Source organism: Nyctereutes procyonoides, unplaced genomic scaffold, assembly GCF_905146905.1.
Source record: "Nyctereutes procyonoides isolate TBG_1078 unplaced genomic scaffold, NYPRO_anot_genome, whole genome shotgun sequence".
In the NCBI taxonomy this organism is placed as follows: Eukaryota; Metazoa; Chordata; class Mammalia; order Carnivora; family Canidae; genus Nyctereutes; species Nyctereutes procyonoides.
The window spans coordinates 8,099,901-8,124,026 of record NW_026575128.1 but is presented as its reverse complement, the minus strand read 5'-3'; the positions used below and the strand labels follow the sequence as shown (position 1 = coordinate 8,124,026).

Here is a 24,126-nt window from a genome sequence, read left to right as displayed (position 1 = left end):
AGATCTGGCCTACCGTGGAGTCGGCTGCTTTTCCTTCTTTCCTCGCCTCCATCACCACTGCTCTGGCTCAGGATCTCCCCTCCCCGGTCCACCATCTATCCTTCTGCTACCCATCGTCCCTCTTCCTTACATTTATTTTATTTTATTTTATTTTTTTAAATTTTTATTTACTTATGATAGTCACAGAGAGAGAGAGAGAGGCAGAGACACAGGCAGGCGGAGGGAGAAGCAGGCTCCATGCACCGGGAACCTGACGTGGGATTCGATCCCGGGTCTCCAGGATCGCGCCCTGGGCCAAAGGCAGGCGCCAAACCGCTGCGCCACCCAGGGATCCCTCTTCCTTACATTTAAATGACAATATTATCCATTCTCATCCATTTACATTTCCTTTTGTTTACTAGAATAGTCTTTTCAGGAAATATCTTCCTAATCCCCTCCAGGTCCATCCACATCGAAGCAAATGGTGGGTATTTGTTGTTTCTAATGGCTGAGCCATACTCCATTGCATACATAGACCTCATCTTCTTTATGAATTCCTCTTCCTCTTTAGGGAAATGATTCCCCCTTTTAGGAACGGTGTGTGTTAAGTGGCATCACGTGAGTTTACTTTATTTGCTCTTTGCTTGTCTACTTATCTTTTGAGAGGGCGAGATCTGGGGCAGCGTGGTCAGGAACACAGGTCTGCATTTCTTTGGTTGGATGGAATCCCCCTCGAAGAAACACTGGAAATCATTTCTGGGATGGTAATCAGACGGTCAAGTTCCTGTCTGCTGGCCCATTCGCCTGTCTAGGGTAGGTCAGCTGGGTTATTCTTCTTGCAGGATTTCACGCAGTTTGTGTTCTTTCCCTAAAAGCGATGCATGGAAACCAAATTGGCAGCGAGCACCCCCACTCTTATACAGACACCGACGGGGTTATCCACGTCGTGCCTTCTGATGGTTCCCTGTGTGCTGAGACCAAGGGACGTGCCGCCGGGCATGTGTGTCTCCGTTCAGCTCCTTCAGGAGATCGGCTCCTGTGGTGCAAGTACACGGACCTTCTTGTCCAAGGTTGAGCTTGCTGTCATTGCTCAAAGACCAACCTCCTGGAAGCTGCTAAACCTGCGGCCGCAATTCCTGGCAAGAGCTACACACAGAAGCTTCACTCCTGCTGCCTTCTGGCTCCTCTGGGCCAGCTGCCCACTCGCGGTCGGAGGCAAGCAACGCTCACAGCCCTGGGGGACGGCGGCCCTGTGACTGATGGGAATCTGCAGGCGGGGACTCTGGGTCTCAGGCACGGCTGCCTGTTTTGTCTGGTCCGGGCTCCTCCGAGGAAGACAAGCTTCACGGGGCAGGGGTTCTGGTTCATCAGAATTGTAGCCTCTGACTCTCGGTAAAATCCTCTACCAGTCAAGAACGGAGCTTCCAGGTCACCCTTTGCATTAATCATTAAAAAGCCTCCCTACAGTTAAAAATCAACAAACTAGGACCATTAGCTAAATAGGAGCATCAGGAGCAGAAAGCAAAGCTTCCAGAACAGCAAGGCTCCCCGCCTCCACGGGCCCTAGGGCTCCTCCTCCCCCCCGTTTTTCCCTCCTTGCAGCCAGTCGCAGGTGGCTCTCGAGCCTCGCCAGATCCATACTCAGAAACAAGGCTTGGTCCTTCTGAACGTAACCAGGACACGTGTCCTGGATTCCCCCCTGGCTTCCCAGCCAACCCCTCCCCTGCGTCGCTACCGGGGATCTCCTTTTAGGAATGGGGCTATCGTGATGTCCCCCCAGACAATGGGCTCTTCTAGAAGCAGCTGCGCGCATCCTCCTTCCTTCCTTTCAGGTGCCTGGGAGGCCTCAGCTCCGCCCGGCACGGTGAGCGACCAGCGTGCTCCTTTCCTCCATCATATCCTGCCCCCAGCTGCCACCTGCAATTAGGGATTTTCCTGGCAAATGCTCCTTGCCTGTGCTTCACCCCTGCTTCTACTACAGCATTCACCACGTTACGTTAGAATCTGCAGCCGACCCCGCAGGGCGGTCGATCTGCACTCCATTTCCAAAAACTGTCATCCACCTCTACTCCTGAAACTGTAAAAGCAAAACAAAAATGGATTTTTTTTCCCACGTTCCCAAGCCAGGCGTACACAGCAAGTTCTGACTGATAAAATGTAGGAAGATGCCTGCAAGGACGGGGGTTGTCGCGGAATCGGCACACACACCCTCACCGGGGGGGAAGCTCTGCGCTTCTTAGCCCTCCGCCCTCTGACAGCAGCGGAGACCCAGGCCGGGAGCCGGGGCCGCGAACTAGACCAGGCGGGAGGACAGAGCCCGAGGACAGGACAGCAGGAGGGGAGGCGGTGGCCTCCGGAGCGGCTGCCCGGGGACCTGCTGGATGGACCTGCAGATTCTCCTTCCAAGAGGAAAGCGAGCCTCCGTCTGTCGAAGCCAGCTTTCCTTGGGGACTCGGCTTCCTTTCCTAACCGGTAACATTTCTGGCTACGAGACGGAGGCTTCCAAGGGAAAAGACGGCTCCTTGTTTATATTTACACCTCGGCACCTGGCAGGAGGCCTGGCGCTGGGGAGACGCTCCAACTATTTTAATTGAACCAAACGCCGTTCTTGAGCAATCCGTGTAGAGCTCCTGACTTGGCTCGCGGGTCCCTGCGTGGTCCCCGCGTGGAGGGAGCACCCCATGGGGACAGACCTACATTTTGGCCTCGGGTTGTGCCTCCGCCCTTCCCCCTCCTGGAAGCCTTGCAGGCCTCGCTCCTCCCCGACTGAACGGGATTGACTCTGTCTTGTTTGCTCCACTATTTCCCCTGTAGCATGTGAGCCCCTGGAAGACAGGGATGGGCCGTCGTCTAACTCCTGTGTTTCCCACTGCACAGTCCCGACACAGAGGAAGCGTTTAATGCGTGTTTGCTTAAATGGAACGTGCTTAAATGGACGCCAAGGTGGGGTGGCAGGGAAGCGTCCAGGTTCACAGGGACAAGCAGCGCGGAGCCGGCCCGGCTGCCCCACGCTCTGCTCGGGGAACCTGCGCCCACGGACTCTCAGGGCCCCGCCAGCCCCGCCCCGCTTGCTCCCCCAGAGGCAGGTGCCCGGGTGCCCGTGGGGGCAGGTGCCCACAGATAGAGGCCGCGGGCGGAGGCCAGGCGGGGGCTCGGAGCGGGACGGAGGCAGCAGGGCCGCGAGGGAAACGCGGGCCACGGCCACGGGAGCTGCGGGGACGGGACGCGACTCCTTGGAGCCCAAGATGGGGCGCCTGGGGCTGGGCTGCCTGAGGTGCGTGATGCAGAGGCGAGGACAGTTTCAGACAGAAGGTGGCGGGTGCAGGGAGGGGCGCCGCGGGGAGGGCTGCGGGGACACAGGCCCAGAGCGTGCCCCCAGCGCCCTGCACACCCCCTCTGCACACCCTTGCATGCAGCAAACACCTCATGCGTTTCTTCAGTCCAACAGTCTAAGGACCATCCTGCTGGGAGCCCAGGACCCTACCGTCCAGCCCCCCCCCCACACCCCGTGCGCCCTCCGCCCGTTTCCTTCCTGTGCGCGTGAACGCCCTGCTGGGACAGCTGTGCTTGGAACCCACCGTGGCTCCCTCCCACCCGGAGCAGCCCCCGCACACAGACCTCCACACCCGCCGCCCGACCCACGCCGGAGCTCGAGGCCCAGCTTGGGCAGCTGCGTGAACAGCCTGAACAGTCAGGAAACCCGGGTTCTCGCCCGAGCCTCCTGGGCCAACGTGGATGCTCTAGGCATCCCCCCCTCACCCTGGGAGCCCGGCATTCTCGTCCAGCACATGGGGCCCGACCCGCGGCACCTCCTATTGGGGCCGTGGGCGAACTCATGACTCGCGCGCTGGGCCCGGGGTGGCGGTGCACGGCCACAGGCCTCTCTTCTGGGACCTGGGGGCTCCCGTCAATGGTTCCTGCTGGTCAGACGTGTGGAGGGGTAGGGGCTGTGCACAAAGCCCGCACCCCGCAGGTGGCAGGGCTGGGGCTTGCGCTGGCGTCCATATGACCTCAAGCTCCGCCCTCGGCCACTCGGCTGTGACTGTGCCACCGAGGCCAGAGAGCGGCTGGACTTGAACACAGCCCTGTGCAGCCGAGATCGGCCTGCCGGGTTTTGCACGGACCCCTCGGTAGGCTGGGGTCAGAGGCCCCGCTGCGGGTCACTGGGGCCTCCAGGGGGAAGGGCGGTGCAGGGCCACCCGTAGCTGAGCTGCCCGGCAATGACACTGCGGATGCTTGGCCGCCCTTGGCACTTACCCGATGGTGCAACCGGCTTCGGCCTCGATGGTCCAGATGCAGTTGAGATTGTGTTCGTAGGGAGCCGGGTACCCAGGAGACAGCACCTGCCCCGACACCTCTCCTCTCACGGTCCCTCCACACTCAGCTGGAAGAAATCCCCCAAAAAAGTGAGCTTTATGGGGTGGCCTGCGCGGCCGGCAGACTCAGCGGCTCCTCCTGTCACTATGCCCGAGTCCCCTCTGCTCCCTGCAGGTGACTGAGCACAGGCAGGAACAGGTCCCTGGGTGGAAGCCGTATCCAACGCCTACGAGGGACCCCAGCACCGAACCGCGAAAAGGCAAACAGCCCGACTCGACCGTGGGCAAAGCGTCTCAACACACGTTTCTTCCAAGAAGGTGGACAAATGGCCGGCAGGCCATGGCAGTGCTCGGGATCATCAACCGTCCGGGAAGTGCAGACGATGACGGGCACAACGGCGTCCCCAAGGACGGCTGCAAGCAAAGGGCCAGACACGAGGGGTGTCCGCGCGGAGAAACGGGGGCCCGGACAGACACCCGCGCCAGCGGATGGCAATGGGGTGCAGCTGCTTCGGGCAACAGCTTCCCGGTTCCTCGCTGGGGTGGGGGGGTTGGAGGTCAGCACCTGACCCCGGAATCCCACGCGGGGGCACAGGCCGCGGGAGGGAAACACGCCCGCTCGCCAGAATGCAGCCCAGAGACGGAAGCAGCCCAGGGGTCTGCCGGCTGACGAGAGGTGACCGGCCTGGTGTGGTCGGTGGGACGGAGCGGCCCGTGACCGGGAGGAAGGGCGGGGGCGGCTTCGCAGGCCTGGAGGGCGTGGGCACGCGGGGGGCACGCGGGGGCTGCGGGGGGCTGTGCTGCGTGGACACTGTGTCCAAACCCAGATCGTGGCCGCTGCTACAAAGCCCTGCGAGTGGACTCGGACGCTGCCCTGGACACCGTGAAAGGACGTGTCTGGGCTGCGAATCAAGCTCAACAAGGCTGTTTTTAAAAAGGCCCCTCAGTACAGGGCCGACGTCCCTGAAGCCCCCGTGGCAAGCAGCCGCTGGAGCCCGAGCCCCGTGGGCCGCGGGGTGGGTTCGGGGAGTGAGGCGCACGAACGCACAGACACTTGGCAGCCCCGTCGAGGGCCCACGGGCCAGGGGCCACCTCCACTCACACCTGTGGCAGGTGACAGCTCAGGGGATGAGCGCCTCCTGCCCCAGCAGCCCCAGCAGGGGGGCCTGGGAGGCAGGGGGGGTGCAGGGGGAGGAGGAGACGCAGGGGTCCTGGTGGACGGGGTGGGGCGGGGCTGCGGCTGCTGCCTGAGGGGCAAGGAGGGGGACCCGGAGGCAGGGCCTGGTCAGAGGTCGACACCCCCGTCTGAGCACCTGCTCCCGGGTCAGAAGCTGGGGGTCCCTGGCCTCCTCTCCCCCACAGGGACCTGCCTCTGAGCCTCAGCCCAAACCCCTGGGGCGCTTGTGACACCCGTGCCCTGGGCCCCACTGCTGGAGCCTTGGCCCAGGCCCCGGCCGCCTGCCCTGCACCCCCCAAGCCGCCCGGGCAGTGCCACCGCAAGGACCCTTCTAGGGTGCAAACCCACCAGGCCTCTGCGGGCCTCCAACCTCCCTTCCTGGAATGACGCCCAAGCGACGGTGAGGATCCCTTTGGCCTCCTGGGCCCCCCTGACACCCCCGGGCCTCTCCTGACACCTCCTGGGGCTTCCTCCCGACAATCCTAGGGCCCCCCCGACACCCCCTGGGCCCCTGACACCTCCCAGGGCCTCTTGACACCCCCGGGGCCCCCTGACACCCCTCGGGCCTCCCCTGACACCTCCTGGCGCTTCCTCCTGACAGCCCTAGGGGCCCCCTGACACCCCCTGGGACCCCCTGACACCTCCCAGGGCCTCCCCTGACACCTCCTGGGGCTTCCTCTCAACAGCCCTGGGGCTTCCAACACCCCCTGGGCCCCTGACACCTCTGGAGGCTCCCCTGAGGCCCCCCTGACACCCCTGGGGCCCCCAGCACCCGCCCCGGGCCTCTCCTGACACCTCCCGGGGCCTCCTCCTGACAGCCTCAGGGGCCCCCCAACACATCCTGGACCCCCCCAAGCCCCCCCAACATGTCTGGGGCCCTCCGACACCCCCTGGGGCCCCTAACACCCCCTGGTCCCAACATCCCCCAGGCCTCTCCTGACACCCCCAGGGGCCCCCGACACCCCCAGGACCCCTCCAACAGCCCGTGGTCCAGTCGGGCCTCACGAGGCCTCCTCCGCCTCCACGTGCACCTGCCAACGACAGCCTCCCCCCGGGGACCTCCTGGGCCCTCCCCCGGGGCCGGTGGCCGCTGCCCTCCTGTGCCTCCATTTCCGCGTGAGCAGGTTTTACCCCAACGCGCGGGCCATGCTCCAGGCACGTGTGCCTCCTTCCCAGGGCTCTAGGCGGCCTGGGCCCCAGGCCCTCGTGTCCGCACACCCGCAGCCGCTGTGGCGTCGGCACTAGGGACCGCATGGTAAGCGTTTCCTGCCTGGAGGCCCAGAGGGCTCCCGCCTTCCCCGAGTGTGGGCGGGGGGCGACCACGGGGCTTTTGAGGGAAGGGAGTGATGGAGCCAAATCCTAGAAGAAACCGAGGAAGGTGGGCTCCGGGTGGCAGGTGGGGGCTGGCCGTGCCCTCCCCCGGGCGGGTGGGGGGCCAGGGCTTCACGGGGGAGCTGGGGGGCAACGGCAGGTTGCTGTCGGGCCCCTGGCCCAGCCCTGCCCTCCTCAAGGGGGTATTTGGAGGCCCTGGGGCCAGGGAGGCGGCAGCCCAACCACCAGGTCTTGGCCCTCCCGCCCGTCCTCACTTAGGGCCTCGGCGGCTTTGCGGGGCGCAGCGTCCACGGTCGGGTGACGGGAGCCGGGGGACGTGCGGGGCTACATATCCGCCACCCGACAGGCAGATTTGCTCCCCCGAGTGGGGCCTGTGGGGGAGGGGACACCTCCGGGGCTGAGATGCCCATCCTAGCGCCGCTACGATCAGCCCGGCTGGACACGTGCCGCCCCGCAGAACCTTACAGGGTCCCTCCTGTTCTCTGGCTCGTGTGTCAGCCCGCTGGCCGGGGACGTGCTCTGGCCCAAGGTCCTGGGGCCCATCACGGGGCCTGGCACATGCGTGCAGGCCCATGGTGGGGCAGGGATGTGGGGAGGAAGGGGCCCATGTTTGGGGGTCACTCGGGGGCCGCGGGCTCTGTCCCCCGTCGGCTTCAACCCGTTCCCTCTGGACCCTCCGTCGTGTCAGCGTTGCAGGTCCCACGGGGACCACTTGTCTAGGGGAGAAGAACGTGTGCGCTGCCCCCGCCTAGCCGCGGCTCCCCCTGCGGCCTCACCCCTGCTCAGGGCAGAAGGTGCCCCCCACCCTTGCACGTCCTGCGGAGCCTCTTTCCCTAGCGCGTCGCCAACATGGACGACCGTGAGCTGGTCACGCGTGTGCCCTTCACCAGGCTCCCAGCGCCCCGGGGGCAGGCCGAGTGCTGCACTCATGTCATTTCTCTGCTTCTGCACCGACCCAGGCCCGCCGGAACCCGCTCTGGCGGGAGGCGCTGCGTGGGCACCCGCTGCTCCTGCCGCACAGACACACCGAGCTTGTGGCACAAGGTGGGTGGGACGGAGGGGAAAGCCCGGGGCGGGGGGGCACCTGCACCAGCAGGAAGGGTGAGCCACACAGAAGGACAGGTCCCACCTACTGCATCCTCCTGCCTTGGGCCGCCATCTCCCGTCCGGAGACACGGGCAGGAAGCTCAGTGAGCCTCAGTTTACCTTCTGGAAGCAGCATGAGCTTAGGAAGTGGCTGGCTCATCGTTATGTTCTTTCTCAACAGTGACATGGATCATCATTATCTTACTCTTTCTTCCAACTTGGCCCAGGAAAGGGAGCATAAGCCCCATTTTGCATGCGGGGAAACTGAGGTCCAGAGTGAGCCAGAGCCTGGGTGTCGCAGGGCCCTGGGAGCCCGGGCAGCTGCTCCCCCTCCCCCTAACTGATGCCCCCGCGGCCTCTGTCGCCGGCATTACCAGCGGGTGGGGCTGACGGGGTCCAGCCGCCGCCTCGGTACGCTGCTGCCGGGCGCCGCGGGCTGGGAACGCGAGGGGAGCCCAAGGGGAGGTGGGGGGGGGCCGGGGTGCCTGGGGGTCCCTGGAGGAGCAAGGGGCATCCTACCGACACAAGTGGGGAGGGGCCGGTCCCAGGTCCTGCGCTCTCCGCTCAGACACAGCAGCTCCTCACTGCCCCGCAGGCTGTACCCCGGGTCACAGCTGAAGGACACGGAGCTCCCGGCAAAGTGGCCTCCGTCGTGGACCTTGTAGCCGAACTGGGGGGTGCCAGGGTCCTCACACCTGATGAGTTCGAAACCTGCCGCGGGAGGAGACAGGGGTGAGGCCGGCGCAGCGGAGGCCGTGCTCTGTGTTCCCTCCACGGCAGGTGCGCCCGGGCCGCCATGCAGGGGGCAGGGGACAGCTTCCCGCTCGGGGTCCCAGGCACAGGGGCTGGGGCTTCTGTGTCCTCTGTGTGGCCCCCGAGCATGCAGCCAGCGGGGCTGCTCCCCCTGAGGCCACAGTGCCCCCAGCTCAGGTCTCGAAGTGCCACCGTCCCGCCGAGCCCGGGGACCTGGGGGGGCAGGGAGCCCCGGATGCCGACCTGGCCCCGCTCAGGCCACGGATGTGGAACTCGCACACTACTCCACTCAGCCCGCCTCCACTGCCGCCGCTGCAGGCACCAACCCCGCGGCCCTGTGGCCCGGAGCCCAGGCAGGAGGCACCTCGGGGGTCCCACTGAGGTAGAAGCTGCGTGCCCAACACTCGCCCCGACGTTGGCATCTGCAGAGCCGGGCGCCTAGGCCTCCCCCGCCTCCCGCCTTCTCAGCCTTGGTTGGTCTTTGCATTTTTTTGCATCTGGCCTTGGCTGGACATCGCTGCGTAAATGCTGTGATTAGGGAAGGCTGCACTTGGTTGCTTTAGCTGCAAGCCTCAGTGTTTAGGTCTCATTTTATTTTATTTTTGTTAAAGATTTTATTTATTTATTCATGAGAGACACACAGAGAGAGAGGCAGAGACACAGGCAGAGGGAGAAGCAGGCTCCATGCAGGGAGCCCGACGTGGGACTCGATCCCGGGATCCTGGGGTCACAACCTGGGTCAAAGGAGGTGCTGAACCGCTGGGCCCCCCGGGCTGCCCGTGTCTCAGAAGCTCTAGTGGGTCACGGGCAGGCCTGGCGTCTCGGGCAGCCCCAGACGGGACCCCAGAGCTGGAAGTGGGTGACTGCCCCCCCCCCCCCAGAGCGTGGGTGCAGGTCCTGGAGGAGGCGGCACCTTGTCCGCGACGCCTGCTGTCCCCCCACCCCCCACCCGTCTGAGGGGCTGGGACAAGTCCGATGTCGGGGCAAGTCCGATGTCTCGGTCCACACGGAGGCAACAAGGACTTACTGGAAAAGTGCAGCTCAAAGCCCTTGCTAGTGTTGTCGGCGTCCGTGATGAAATCAAGCCACAGGCTGCTGGATGTGCTGTTCAGGGTCACCCCCGTCATCTCCGAACGGCTGAACACCCCCAGCAGGCGTGCCGAGTTGTTGCTGCCGTCGTAGACCTGGGCGGGCAAGACCCCCCCCAGCCCCCGACCCCGTGTCAGCGCGGCCGCATCCTCGGTTCGTCCCCCCGCAGCCTGCGTTCTGGGAGCGGAGCACCAAGGATGAGCGCCAGGACGCGACATGGTGAGCAAGCAGGGGGCGGGAGTCACACCCCTCGTCTCCACCCGCCGCTGCCTCTCTGCCCGGCCCGCCTGGCACGGATGCAGCCCCGAGGATCTGCCTGCCGATGCGACCCTTGTGGCGGAGCTCTGCTGTGTCCCCTGAGCCCCACGTGGTGCTGGCTTGCTCTCCCGCAGCCCGAGGAGGCCAGGCAGGGGCTGCATGGAGGCCTGAGCCATCTGTCTCTGCAGACGGGCACGCCGGAAACTTCCAGCATCTCTGCGTTGCTAAACAGTCCCATCCTCCCAGATGAGCGGCCGACCTTCCCCTGACCCCAAGCCCCTGTGGCACTGGCCTGTCCTGGCGGCCCTTCTGGACACGACCCCTGGGATCCAGCGGCACGGCGTTAGCGTGGCTGGCGCGTGGTTGTGCTTTTCCTTTCCCCCAGCTGGGCCTCTACCCCCTTCCCTCCTAAAACAAGGCCCCAGTAAGGGCCTGCTGGGCTCGCCGGGGTGGGGAACGGGGGGGCGTGCAGGCATCTGGCTTTCCTGACGCCCATCTGTCCCCTGAACCTCGGTGCACAAGCAAAGGCAACCACCGTTGTAATAATGAACTGGCCCCCCAGGTCCTGAGGTTGCTGCTCTTTTCCAGATAATTGTACAAATAACAACAGAAGTTGTGATTGAGTTACCCCCACCCCGGTGCTCTGGTAAATATCAAAGATGGGATCTATGGGTGGGTGATGAATATTTGTGCATGGCCCAGGATGTGGTGCCAGCTGCCAGCAAATTGGAATGATATTTCCATTCCACTATTTATGAAGCCAAGCCTTCTAAGGGAAGCCATCCTTCCAGCTAACAGCGCTGCATGTTGCAGGGACTTGTATAGGCCCCTGGGAGCCTCACGTCTGTTTCTGGATTCCATGTATGAGACCGCGGATAGATTGAGAGAATTCAGGAATTCCAACAGAGAGATGACTCCAGTTCAAAGGGTTGAGCCCACCGGGGCATCCAAGTTGTTAAATAAAAATATTTGTACCCACGGACACATATCGGAAGGAGCTGAGCAAGGCATTAGTCATCAGCGCTTGCCGGCATCACCATACGGGAAACAATCAGATATCATGAACACCACTACTTACGGAGTTATTTTGCTAAAAAAAAAAAAAAGAAAAAGAAAAAAAAGAAAAAAAAATCAAATCTGAATCGTATCAAGTCCCTAGATCCAATTTCTAACTCACAGGAAATACAGAGGACAGAGGAAGATATGAAATGAGACTCTGGGAGCATGTTCAGCAAAACCCAGAATATGAGAAATGACGCTGGGCAAGTTACCAGACTTCTTCAACAAATAAATGACAAGGGATGGAGAAAAAAAAAAAGATGGAGGCAGAAACCTATTGATCAAAAACCATATAAGACAACCAATCCAATGTATGGGCCTTATTTGGGATCTTGATTCAGATAAACTGTAAATTTAAGAAAAATCAGGACATTTATGAGATAATTGGAAACTTGAACATTCACTGGATATATGACGACGTTAAGGGATTATTGTTAATTAATAAAAGTATAATGGGAACAGGATTATTTCCTTAATTTCCAAGCATAATTCATTCTAACTCCTTAAGGACAAAAAAAAGATGTTCATAATGTGTCATTATGATAAAATATTCATTGCGGGAAACTTATAAAACAGAAAAGCATACAGAAGATGGAAACAACTTTTAGCACGCACAACACTTGGGTGACGATCTTTCCAGGCTTTGTTCTATGCATGCTTTTCCTCATATATATTTATTTCTTGATTTTTAAAAATAAAAACAAGGTCTAACTATAGATACTCTATGGAACCTGCTCTTTCACTTAATATAATGTGCATATTTTTTGGATCATTAAATATTTTCCCCCAATGGCATTTAAAGAACTGCGCAAATTTTCATCATAAAATTAAACCAGGATCCCTGGGTGGCTCCGTGGTTGAGCGTCTGCTTTTGGCCCAGGGCATGACCCTGGGGTCCTGAGATCGAGTCCCGCGTCGGGCTCCCTGCAGGGAGCCTGCTTCTCCCCCTGCCTGTGTCTCTGCCTCTCTCTGTCTCTCCTGAATAAATAAATAAAATCTTAAAAAAAATTAAACCAACCCACTCTATACTTATTCACACATCGTTGTCCAGAACGTGTGCCTTGGCAGATAAGAGGCATTCAATAAAAATATGATAATTAAATAAACCAAAAAGTTTTCTTCTAGTACTTTTATCCTTAGAATCACCTGGAATTTATTTAGCCAAATAATAGGAGAGAAGGGTCTACTTTTTTTCTTCCTGGTTGATTAGCTGTTAAACCAAGTAGTGTAGTAAATCCGCTTTTGTCACATACATGGTTCTATGAATTTGGTTTTGTTTGTCAACTTCCTATTCTATTCTTTTTATTTTTTAATTTTTATTTATTTATGATAATCACACACACAGAGAGAGAGAGGCAGAGACACAGGCAGAGGGAGAAGCAGGCTCCATGCAGGGAGCCTGACGTGGGATTCGATCCCGGGTCTCCAGGATCGCGCCCTGGGCCAAAGGCAGACGCTAAACTGCTGCGCCACCCAGGGATCCCTTCTATTCTTTTTATATTTTGCTACTTATTTGTCTTTTCCTGTGTATGACCCACATGATTTTAGTTATCATAGCTTTATAATATACTTAAATATTTAGTAGGGCAAGTCCTTTTGTTCGTCTTTTATCAACATAAAAAAAGCATCCTCCTATGTTTATTCTTTTTGATAAGCTCAAGATGAACTTTATTACATTTAAAAAAAAAAACAAAAAATCCAAAAACCTCCTGCTCCCTCCATCAAAACAAAACCAACCCCAAAACAACCTGCGTACTCTTCACTAACAGCACACTTATGGGTTAGTAAGAGAACAAGACCGCCTACCTGATATTGAATCTTCTTATTCATATACATGGCATCTGGCTCTATTGAATCAAGTCATTTTATAGGCCTCTCAGTAAAATTCTGTACTTAATTTTGGGCATTTTTATATTTTTTTATTGCAATCGGGAACTGGCCTTTGTATACATTTATTTTCCAACAAAATATTGCTTGTCTAGAAGAACGCTTTGATGGTCCAGGGAATGGATTTGTCTCTGAGAAACCCGAGAGAGCCCGTACAGATCCATCACACCTAATTCTTTTTTGTTTCTTTTTTAGATGTTTTTACTTTCTTCATATTTATTGCAGTATAATGGACAAATAAAAATTGTATATGATTAAGGTGTACAACTTAATATTTTTTTAAAGATTTATTTATTTATTATTTATTATTTATTATTTATTATTTATTTATTTATGACAGAAAGAGAGAGAGAGAGAGAGTCAGGGAGAGACACAGGCAGAGGGAGAAGCAGGCTCCATGCCGGGAGCCCGACATGGGACCCGATTCCGGAACTCCAGGATCGTGCCCTGGGCCGAAGGCAGGCGCCAAACCGCTGAGCCATCCGGGGATCCCCAGGGTAATTGTTTTAATTTGTACGTCTTTGATTATCACTGATGTTGAGCATCTTTTCGTGTGTTTATCCATAGTTGCGCTTTCTTCTTATGTGAATTGCTTGTTCATATGCTTTGTTCATCCATGAATAGGAAACCTCCCTGTGTTTCAGGGTAGGTCCCTCAAAATAAAGTTTCGTGGTTTTTCTCAGTAAAGACCATGCACATTTTTTAGACTTATCCCCAGGCGTTTTATAAGGTTTTGCTTCTGTTAGGAATGAGATCTCCTTTTTCTGATTGTGTTTTAATTGGTTGTAGACACATCAGCTGCTTTGCTGTATTGTCCTTATCGATTCTGATAGTTCATCGGTTCTTTTGTATTTTCTAAATAGAAGAGGCAATTTTATATATTCCTTTCTAATTTTTATAGTCTCTTTGTTCTTGTTCTGAGCCACTCGTGATGGGCTTGGATCTGCAGCACAATGTTGAGTACGACGCATGAGAGCAGAACTCTGGTCTTGCTCCTGACTTTACTGGGAATCCTTAGGGAGTTTTGTCATTAAGAATAAGGACCACGAACCCTTGTGTGTTTGCATCGGAAAAAAAAAAAGAATAAGGACCACGAAACTATTTGCTATAGGCGTTGGTAAGAACTTTTTATCAGGTGAATAAAGTTCTCTTTGTAGTTCTGAGATATTTTTAAGAATCATGAACGAATACGGAATTTCCTCCTGTGCTGTTTCGGCGTGTACCGGCAGGATTACTTATTTTTGGCTTCTACTCTGCTTTATGGGACATCCGGTTGAATCACACGAAGCTGCCGATATGTGACCAGTTTTGACCTGCAAAAACGTCAGCGTCGTAGTGTTAATATATAACACTATGGGCTTTTCTAATAGTGACACATCCTCATGTTCCTGGGTCAATCCCACGTGGTTATTTTTGCTTTCAGACGCGGCCAGATTCACTATGACACTGTATTTAGGGCGTTTAGACCTATGACCACAAGTGACCGGCCTAGCGGTTTGTCCTTCTGTGGTCTTACTCAGTTGGCTATCGATACGTCTCCTTGCCTCGTAAGTAACACAAGCAAGGACATAGATGAGAGCTGTTCTCTCTGCGTCTGTTTATTCCTTGAACTTTTGTTAGTTTACCGATAAAATAGCCTACACCTGGGGCCCTTGAGACAGGAAATGGGGGGAAGCCAAAATTTTTAAGTAATTGTTGGTTTATTCAGATTTTTATCTTTCCTTGATATTAGTACTTTTTAACCTATCAAAACGTCCGTTTTATCTAAGCACTCAGATTTCTTAGCTTATAGTTGTTCCTCAACGTTTCGTTTCATTATCTCTACGTCACCTGGGACTATGTTCCTTTTTCCCCTCCTAAAATTGTAAATCTGTGGCTTTGCTCCTTCATCAGTACTGCAGCGTTTACATCTTTTATTAGTTATTTTTCAAGGAACCATTAGGTTTTATTGACAACTGCTATTGTTTTTTGGTTGTTTTTGTTTTTTTCAGTCATTTTTGACTAGATCTTTAAAAAAGGCTCTTTCTCCTATTTCCTTTGGATTTACTGTCATATTATTCAAGTTACCCAACTCCCTATTTATTTTTAACTTAGGCGATGCGTCAGAGACTAGCGGAGGTATATTGAAATCTTCCACCATGACTGTAACTTTATTACATTTTTTTTACATTTGTAGCAGTTTTTATTTAATTTATTCATGCTATGTTATTTGGCACATAAAGTTTTACTGTGGATTGATTGTACATTTTAGTAACACACAAGAATCCTCTTTTTAATTTCCTTATGCGGTGTGAGTGGAGTTCTCAAAGTTATCTCATAATAAACTGATTTCACTCTCCCGTGCTCTACCCTCTTCTGTTCATTGCCTCCATCCCATGTTTTAATTGGGTGATCATGTTTCTCATCTTTATTTAATCTTTCCTCGTCGCAGATTGCTCTGTTTTCATTAATGCCTATTTTTGTGTCATAAATATAATATTCTCCTCAATCCCGTTAAGAATACAAAGTAGGAGCAGCTTTTAAAGTCTTTCTTCTTTATTGCTTACAGAGGGGCAATTAGCTCTGACTCCTCCGACAGGTCCTCGTCTTCTGATCTACGGAAGATTTACACACATTCAGTTAATTTTCTTGTTGGCGTGCCATTACAGAGGGAGGATGAAAGAAGAGAATGGAAACGCCCGGTGGTCTCTAAAGAGGAGCAGAGGAATTAAGGGAGAAAAGGCCAGAGCGGGGCCTTCTTCTGCTCCTGGGGCTTAAGTGTGTGTGTGAGTGTGCGGCCTCCTTGCTAATTGGCCTGACGGCCCTCAGTAGGCACCAACACCGGCACTGCCCAGCTTCACCTGCCTTGCCAACCAAAGCCAAATGGAGCCCAGGATGTCCTGGCAAGAGGGACTTGTGTGTCCTGTGTCATCTCTCAGACCTACTATACTTCCAAGGACTTGGTGGTACGGATGTCTGGCCCCATTAACGGCGCCATGGTGTGTTGCACCATCTTGGCTCCAGGCTCCGTTGCGCTGAGCGAGGTGGACGGAGGTGTGTTTTTCCTTAAGGTTTCCAGCACTTTGTCCTAACGGAGGCAGGATTTCACTTCACTTACGTGAACTGTAGTTTGATTAGGCCCTTTCTCAATCTGGATTCTTTCTCAGATATTCCATTTGGCAAAAATTCCTTTAAGTGACATGTGAGTGGCACCCTTGCCTAATTTCCAATGGTGAGGCCACATCCCTCTGCTTTTATGTCCTTCTCGTCATTCCAGGGGGGACCCGTAGAGGATGCAGTTATATATACGCAAGCGCTGCGTCTGCCACCTTGACCTGGAAGTCATCTTTCCCCACAACTGCAGCTTAAAGGCCCTTCCTGTCTTGCTGATGTCGGGTCGAAATTTTGGTGGGGGCCCAAATAAAAGGAATCGGTTCTGGGAGACCAGCAGGAGTATGAGTAGGGGGTGTGGTTTAAGGAGTTTTCAAGTTATTGAAGACAAGAAACCGATCAGGGACCACGAATGCATGAAAGGAGTCATTTCCTGGTCAGAAATATAAGATTATCTAGAAACTTTGGAGGTTTGGTGAGATACAGGAGATATCATATCTTGGGGAGGAACTAAGGTGTGTTGGAGGTGACAGGTGTCCTTGGTCAGGAGTTCGGGTGTGCACCGGGGCTTCTTTGCAGGGACGAGAACGTCTTCGGGATTAGGAATCCACCAGCGTTGCGGCAGGTGGGTGAATTCCACCAGGGCGAGGGGAGGATGTCCTCGGAGCCGACTGCTGTTCCGGGCAACTCTTGGAAGGTAGGTAGACTGGAGTGACGCGTTGGCCCAGCCGTGCCACGGGCAGCTGGATCCTATTCTGAATCCTATTTGGGAAGCCATAACTGTGGGTTTCTTTTAGTTCTGAACCTCCTCTGCCCAGGTCCTCCCTCAGGAAGGCAAGGGACCCCGAGGGGAAGACTTAGAACAGAAGGAGCTCCATGAAACCACCCTGTCTCCCTTCTCCAGTCCCCATCCTATAGGGGTCCTGGGGGTCACAGGGTCCCGGGAGTGGCCTTCCAGCTAGGTCAGAGCTGGAGCCTTCTGTGCAGCACACTAAAGAGGAGGAAGAGGGTCTTCGGTAAGGAGGCTGAGCCCACTCTTAGAAGGCTGGGCGGCAGGGCCAGCAGGGCAGGGGCTGTGAGACAAAGTCTGAAGTCTGGGAACATCCCCTTAACCTATAGGAATTCATTGCCTTCTCCCCACAACCCTGCAGGACCACCTGGGGTCCACAACCCTCATCTCTGACCTGCATTTTAGGGCCCGTGTGTCTCCCCTCTTGGCCTGAATGCCTCAGAAAGCCTCTGTCTTGTCTTTCGAGCCAACCTAGTCCTGAGACCCCACCTGGACAGGGCAGCTGCACAGTGGGCACATGTGCTGAGGACGTCAGATGCTTCTCTGATCCTAGACCGCCTTGGTGAAGGGGCCCAGGCGCCAGCCGCACTCCACATGGCCTCTGGCAGCCAAGGAGCCCTTCTGGTCTCATCGCGCTGGACACACAGAGCTGCTGCTATATTCCCCTCAAAGCCGGAAACTCGTCAACCCCAAATCCCTTTTTCCACTGGGTTGACAACAGCCTTCATGCAAGAAGGGCTCTGCGTTCCATCAGTTCCATCTGCAGCGCTGCAAGGAGGAAGCACTGTGGCCCCACTGGCCCCTGTATCCTCTGAGGCTCTGGTGTTGATGGTGAGCATACGGGTGGAGCGCGGCGAGGCCTCAAGATGTGCCCTTAGAAATGACAAAGTCTCGTCTACGCTCACTTGAAAGGAGATGTCTGGGGAGCTCAGAGGTTGCAAAGTAGAGCCTAAGAAGCCCGTGATGGGGTCTGAATCCCCACCGGGCCGCTCTGCATGTTCTTTTCTTTTCTTTTCTTTTTTTTTCTGCATGTTCTTTTCTATTTCAGGTGCACCCAGTCCCAACCGGTCATCTCATGGGTTCAAGGATAATCGGGTAGGAGGGAGACGCACCTTCCCAATGCACGCACGTCCCCCGCCCCCAGAGAACACATGCCCCAGTGAGTCAGGAACAGCATCTCTGCATAAAAAGCACAGGACACTCCTATCTGGAGAGAACCCTAAGGGATGGGGCTTATTTAATGCTTTCTCGTTGAGCTTTTCAGGGTAGTGACCTCTGTTGGTCTCTAAGGTCAAGACTCTCCAGCTCCAGGGAATAAAGCTGTATCACGATAAGCTAAAAAAGTGTCTTGGCTTAGGATGAAAAGGGATGTGTCCTGTGCGAGATTTGCCTCGTAGCCCATTTCAGCGAGGCGGCCCTTCGGTAAATCCTCTGGAGTCCACGCTTTGATTACACACGTGCTCACACACCACACGAGTCGCACACACACAGAGAAGTGTGAATCACACGTGTGCTCAGCGCCCTAACAAGCCCCCCTCTGCCGTCGAGTCCCAGACACGTGACTCGAATCCACGTCCTTGGACCCCGCTGCCACACACAGGCCACCAACATGGCAAATGAGCTCCTGAAATGGCCCTGCTCGTCTACAAAACACACGCGCCAACGTACCCAGGAGGGCACACACGGACTATACTGATGCAGGCCCCCCCGGCCAGGCCAGCCCGCAGACCTGGGGTTGCAGGAATGCAGGTGCACACAGCTACACAGCCTCCAAGCGCTCTGCTGCCCCGCGGACGGTAACGGTCACCGCCCAAGCGTGACCCACCGGCCACTCCAGCTGCACCTACGGTTCCTCATCCCACGGGCAACCCAGCCCATTCTCGCCCCCGTCTGCGTATGAGGACGGTCAGCTCCCGAGCAAACTCCAAAGCTCCATCCTTAGCCCCTCCCCAGGCCCTTGTCCTTTGGGTTCCCACTCTCTCCGGACGAGCGAGGATAAGATCCTGGACCTCAGGAGAAGCTGTGGGTCTGTGGGTCGTTCCCACAGACGTAACCACTGAGCACACTTCTGCCTCCTTTCACTCACATCTTTGCGGAATCTATAGGTTTTACCTTGAGGACGTCGCCTTCTGACAGTTCGAACGTCCTGGCTTTCAGCTGAATCCCCTTCCCCGGCTGGGTCTGGATGGAGTAGATGCACTCGTGGTTGTTGTTGTAGTTCCCGGGGAAGTTGGGGGACAGCAGCGTGCCCTGGGTGCCCGTGACCGAACTCCCACACTCGGCTGGAAGAGAATCACAACAGCCACCGATTAACCCCCATCCGCTCCGTCCAGAGCACGAGCTGCCGCGCCGGAGGGCCTTCCGAGGATGACACACTGCTTGCCCTCCTGCCTGCCCATCTGTCCATCTGTCCGCCTGCCCGTAGGGCTGCTCACCAAAGTGTCCTTACGGGTCTGCCCACCTGTCGTCCCGTCCGGTCCCCCTCTCTCTCTCGTTCCATGTCTCTCTCTCCCGTGGGGATAGAAGCTAGCCCACCAGGCATCCCGCACTTCCCTAGTGGCGCGAGGCAGCCCCTCCCGACACCTGCTCATCTAGTGTCATAGCAACAGGATGACGAAGGAGGATGTCGGGGCGGAGGGGGTGGTGGTCGAGGGAGGGGAGACCAATCCTTCCAGAATCACAGGCCAGAAGCTCAGAGGGCTCAAGATTAAGCAACCGCTGCGAGCGCCTTCCGAACATCCGTCGTTACTCACAAGCGCCAATCCCACAGGGTAGGCAGCACCGTTATCATCCCTATTTTAAAAATAAAGAATCTGGGGATCCCTGGGTGGCTCAGCGGTTTGGAGCCTGCCTTCAGCCCAGGGTGTGATCCTGGAGTCCCGGGATCGAGTCCTGAGTCGGGTCCTGCATGGAGCCTGCTTCTCCCCCTGCCTTTGTATCTGCCTCTCTCTCTCTCTTTTGTGAATAAATAAGTAAAATATTTTAAAAAATTAAAAAAAATAAAGAATCTGGTACTTAGCAGTTGGGGTCAAGTCTCTCCACTCACCAGGAGGAGGGGCCTGAGGGTTCAACCCTCCTGGTCCTGGAATATGAGGCCATTGGGGCTTCGGAGAAAGTTTTAGCATAGACGCACCGAAACCCTGTTTCCTTCAAAGCCTAATGAACTCACAGCCTCCTCTTGACATCTTTCTCTCCGCCTCCAGGATTAGCCCTCCTTCCCGGCGTTCCCTTGATTTAGGGCAGTCAGCACATGGTCCTTCCCCCGTTTGTTACCTCCTCTGTGTCTTCCTCTGCGGGCCCTCCAGGGCTCGGTCCTATTTCTCTCTCCCCCAACCCCACCCCCACCCAGTGCCCAGCAGGTGACTCCCAGGGTCGTCAAGGGTTGTCAAGCCTCTCCCTGCGCCTGCGGGTGACCCAGTGCCTGTCACGCTGCACCCCGACTGCTTGTTCCTGGCCCGTGTCCCCTGCCCAAAATGTGCGCTCCTTGAAGGCCGGGGTCACGCTTAATGAATCTAAACTTCCAAAGCTTAGCCCAGATTGCCTGTAAAATAAATATTTGCGAAATGAGTGAATGAGTGAATCTGGAGGACACAGACCTCAGAAGATGTACGGTCCTAAAAATAATTAGGTTCCAGAAGGATGTAAACGCACGTCCAGATGGCAGGCACATTACTTGTCTGGACATATGGGGAGCCGGGAGCACGTCTCGAATCTCCGAGGCTGATGGTAGCGAGTCGGCTTTCCCCCAGCCATGCCTCAGTGGCCCTCTTCTAGGCACAGTCATTGGCTGGAAGGGGCCCGGACGTCAACCAGCGGCCACACAGTTACCCCGATTGCCCGGAGCCGGAGGTGTGGGCAGAGCCTGCAGTACAGGAACATGCAGAGCTGTGCCTCTCGTGGTCTCACTTGCACCCTTGTGTGTTCTTGTCCCCAAGGCTGCTCCTTGGGACCTTTGAGGACAATGTCCATGTCCCCCCAACAAGTCCTCGCTCTTTCAATGGGCCCCACTCCCCGGGCCCGGTGTAGCGCAGGACAGCTTCACCATCCTGGGAGTTTGCATGAGCCGTTACCAGGAGCTGAACGTTGGTGGCCTCGGCCCTGATCTGAGGTGGGGCCCTGGGCAGGTGACGGGGGTTGGTGGCCACGCGAGTGAGCTGCGGAGCCAGCGGAGCCCTCTCCCGGCCTCACCAGGACGGCAAGGAGGCCGTGGTCTGCAAGTGAGGAGAGAAGCTCCAGCAGCCCCCGAATGTCCTGGCAGCTTGGTTGTGGCCGGCTTGGGCTCCAGAACCACGAGAAAGGAGTACCTGGGGCTCAGGCCGCCTGCGGGAGTTTCCTACCGCGGCCTGTGCTGACCACGACACCATTTGTCTCGGGGCTTGTCTGTGTCCCTGTGTGCATGAGGAACATGCCGAGCTGAGGCATGAAACTAAAGGGCCGGCTGTGGACGGGCAGCCTCAGTACCTTTTCCGGGGGCCCAGGATGTGGAGGGTGCTGAGGGCCCTGCACGTGCAGCCACACATTACCCAGGCCTCCTGAAGCTGCTCTCCCCGGTTTCTGGAGCCAGACACTAGTCCCCTCCCCCGGGGAGAGGGCTGCCGCCAAGGTGTGTCCACACTCTGAACCTCGGTCTCTCCATCCGCCTTCCCCTGGGCAGCAGTAGTGTCCTCGTGAGGCCACAGAGAATAAACGCATGAGATTTCAAGAGAAAGCAAGCGAAAACGTGGGAAGTGGTCACACCCGGGAGGCTCTCAGCGTCATTCCTCCTTCGTCTCCCCGCCTGTGGCAGGTGGCTCTGTGCGGCTCACCCGGTTCCGTCTGGAGCCCCACGTGCCCGCTCTCGAGAGGGGGGCACCGGCTGCACCCACTGCCCCTGACGCCTCCTGCCCTAAACTCCTAAATCTGGCTCCCCTTAAGCGTGGGCTTTGGCGTGTCACTGGACACCTTCCCCAGCCTCAGTTTCCTGCACGACAGCTCTGCGGTCGTCGCCGCCCTGTCTCCTCTCCCCCGCGTCCCGACACCTTGACGAGGACAGACACAGAGAGGGCAGCTTCAGAGGGGCCCAGTCCTTGGCCCATCAGCAGCATCTGTCTTGGGCACCGGGGAGGGTACAGGGGGGCAGAGGGGGCAGGACATGGGCTTCCGGGGGCGTTTCCAAGGTGACAGGGGAGCAGAGATGCACCGAAGCGCTAAATGCAAGCGTAAGTGGAAACAAATGAATGTCCTGGAGAAACAAGCGTCATGTGCATGGGGCAGTGCTGCCACCGGCTGAGGCTCTGGGACCCCCGTTGTCCCCCTCAGTCGAGGCCTCGTTAAGGGCAGGGGCTGGGTCTTGTCCATCAGTCTGGGGCTCTGCAGGCAGAGGGCTCTCTCTTGTCCGTCACACAGGGGCTCCCAAGGACGGGCCGGGTCTCCTGCAGCAGCGGGGCCCGGGGGGTCAGGGCTGTCTCTTCCACGCCAAGGTCAGGGGCCATGTCCCCCCATCACACCATGCATTAGAGCCCAGGCCGCTCGTCTCCTTGGCAGCTGGGCCTGTGTCCTGGTAACACCGCGTGGGCTGAGGCCACCCACATACACCCCCGGTGCAGGTGGCCCCTGGGAGCACGCCCAGGGTGGGCACTCCCAGGGAACCTCCACCCGAGGCTCCGTCGCAGGGCTGGTGGTAATTAGAGGTGGCTGTAATTGCCGTGCAGTGTTAATGACACACGAAGCAGAAGACAAATGGAATGATGAAAATGTTGTGAGGTGTCGTGAACAAACAGTAATTGTAATGATAAGCTAAAGAATGAGTTTATGTAATGAGATCAATGAGGCAGGAGCTTACGGAGGGCGCGCATCTGTGGTCCTGGATAATCCCGTTCAAGGAAAATTTCCCCCAGAACCGTTTGGCTGAGGACGTTTGCTCGGAGGGGGATGGAGCTGCTGGCGGCCAGAGAGAGCCTGGGCCTTGGGGGGCGCGTGTGGGTGCGAAGATGCGTCCGGGTCGGGCGGGCGGATGTTCTGGGGGTGCTCGTGGGAGGGAGGGATGATCTAACTGGTCAGAACGGGATCCACTGGGCGGCTCCACAGTCGCCCTCCGAGCTTGTCAAAGCTCATTGGTCATTGATGACGAGGAGCAGGTAACTGGCGAACGGGGGGGATTATGTGGCCTGAGCGAACGCTGCCGTGGGGTCCGGAATGAGGCCTGCGGGCTGCTCTACCGGAGGAGGCTGGCGCCGCGGCTGGAGGCGGGTGGGGATGGGACCCGGGGGCCTGGGCCTGCAGACCCAGCCGGTCGGCCCGGCCAGCGGGGTCACAGGCGCCTCTGCAGTGCCCGGCCCACCGCACGGCCCCGCATCGGGCAGAGCAGGGCCGCCCTGGGACCCGCAAAGGACGAGCCGGGCCCGCGGCTCTGACCTGCCTTCCCAGGGCAGCCCTGGAGGCCGGTGCGGCCCACGGGGCTCTCCTGTCTCACGCAATCGGCTGACGTCTGGCCCCCGCCCCGGTAGTGAAGCAAAATGAAAGCACGTGACCACCTACCAACACACCTTGGCAGAGGCGAACTCCACAGGCGCCGTCTGCCCCCCAGGCACGTGATGCGGGCCGTGCCCTCCAGGCGGTACCCGGGGAAGCAGGAGAAGGTCAGGGTGTCGCCCACGCCGAACTGCAGGCCCTTGCGGATGCTGTAGGCCGGGACCTCAGGCTCCTCGCACGGCTCCAGGTCATACTCTGGAAAAGCGGCCGGAGAGCGGGCTCAGAGGCGGACCTGGAACCGCAGGGACGGGAACACCGGGGACGGGGCCGGACGGCGGAGCCCACGCACGGAGCCTGGAGCCCGGCGCTGACGGGGGGAGAGCTCCCAGGAAGTGAGGAGGCGGCGCGTGCGGTCGGGCTGGGGCCCTCAGCCACTAGCGTGCTGCCCGGGGGCGCGAGGACGGCCCTTAGCGCTGCAAGCCCATGCCCGGGCTTGGGAACTCGGCTGCCTCGTGTCCCCACACGACCAGGTAATTTCCGTCAGCTTGGTTCTGGAGAATCCGAATGCATAACCCAGCTGAGGGCAACACCCGGCGGGAGAAGGAATCCGTCTGGGCTGGGCTGGGCCTCAGGGCACACCCACGACCGGGGATCTGCCTGCGGCCTCTGGTGATGGCACGGAGGTGGCCATTCCCGTCGTCCCCGATGGCATCCCCCTTGTAGGCCACCAGTGCCCTGGGCTCCATGTGGTAAAGAGGAGGAGGGTCCCTCCGACGGGATGGGACAGGACAGGATGGGACGCAGCGGCCACAAAGGCCCTCGGCCCAGCCCTGTGCTGCCCGGGCACGCGGGGGGCTCTG

At 57.3% G+C, this 24,126-nt stretch overlaps 1 protein-coding gene across 1 annotated transcript in view; it reads right to left on the bottom strand.

Annotated features, from left to right (window-relative positions):
- The window catches only part of CSMD2 (CUB and Sushi multiple domains 2), a 437,017-nt gene that overhangs the window by 143,691 nt on the left and 269,200 nt on the right, over positions 1–24,126 (bottom strand). The window contains 5 exon segments of the mRNA XM_055341473.1: positions 4,237–4,363; positions 8,410–8,601; positions 9,671–9,827; positions 18,929–19,098; positions 23,333–23,521. Coding sequence (XP_055197448.1) covers positions 4,237–4,363; positions 8,410–8,601; positions 9,671–9,827; positions 18,929–19,098; positions 23,333–23,521 — 835 coding nt within the window.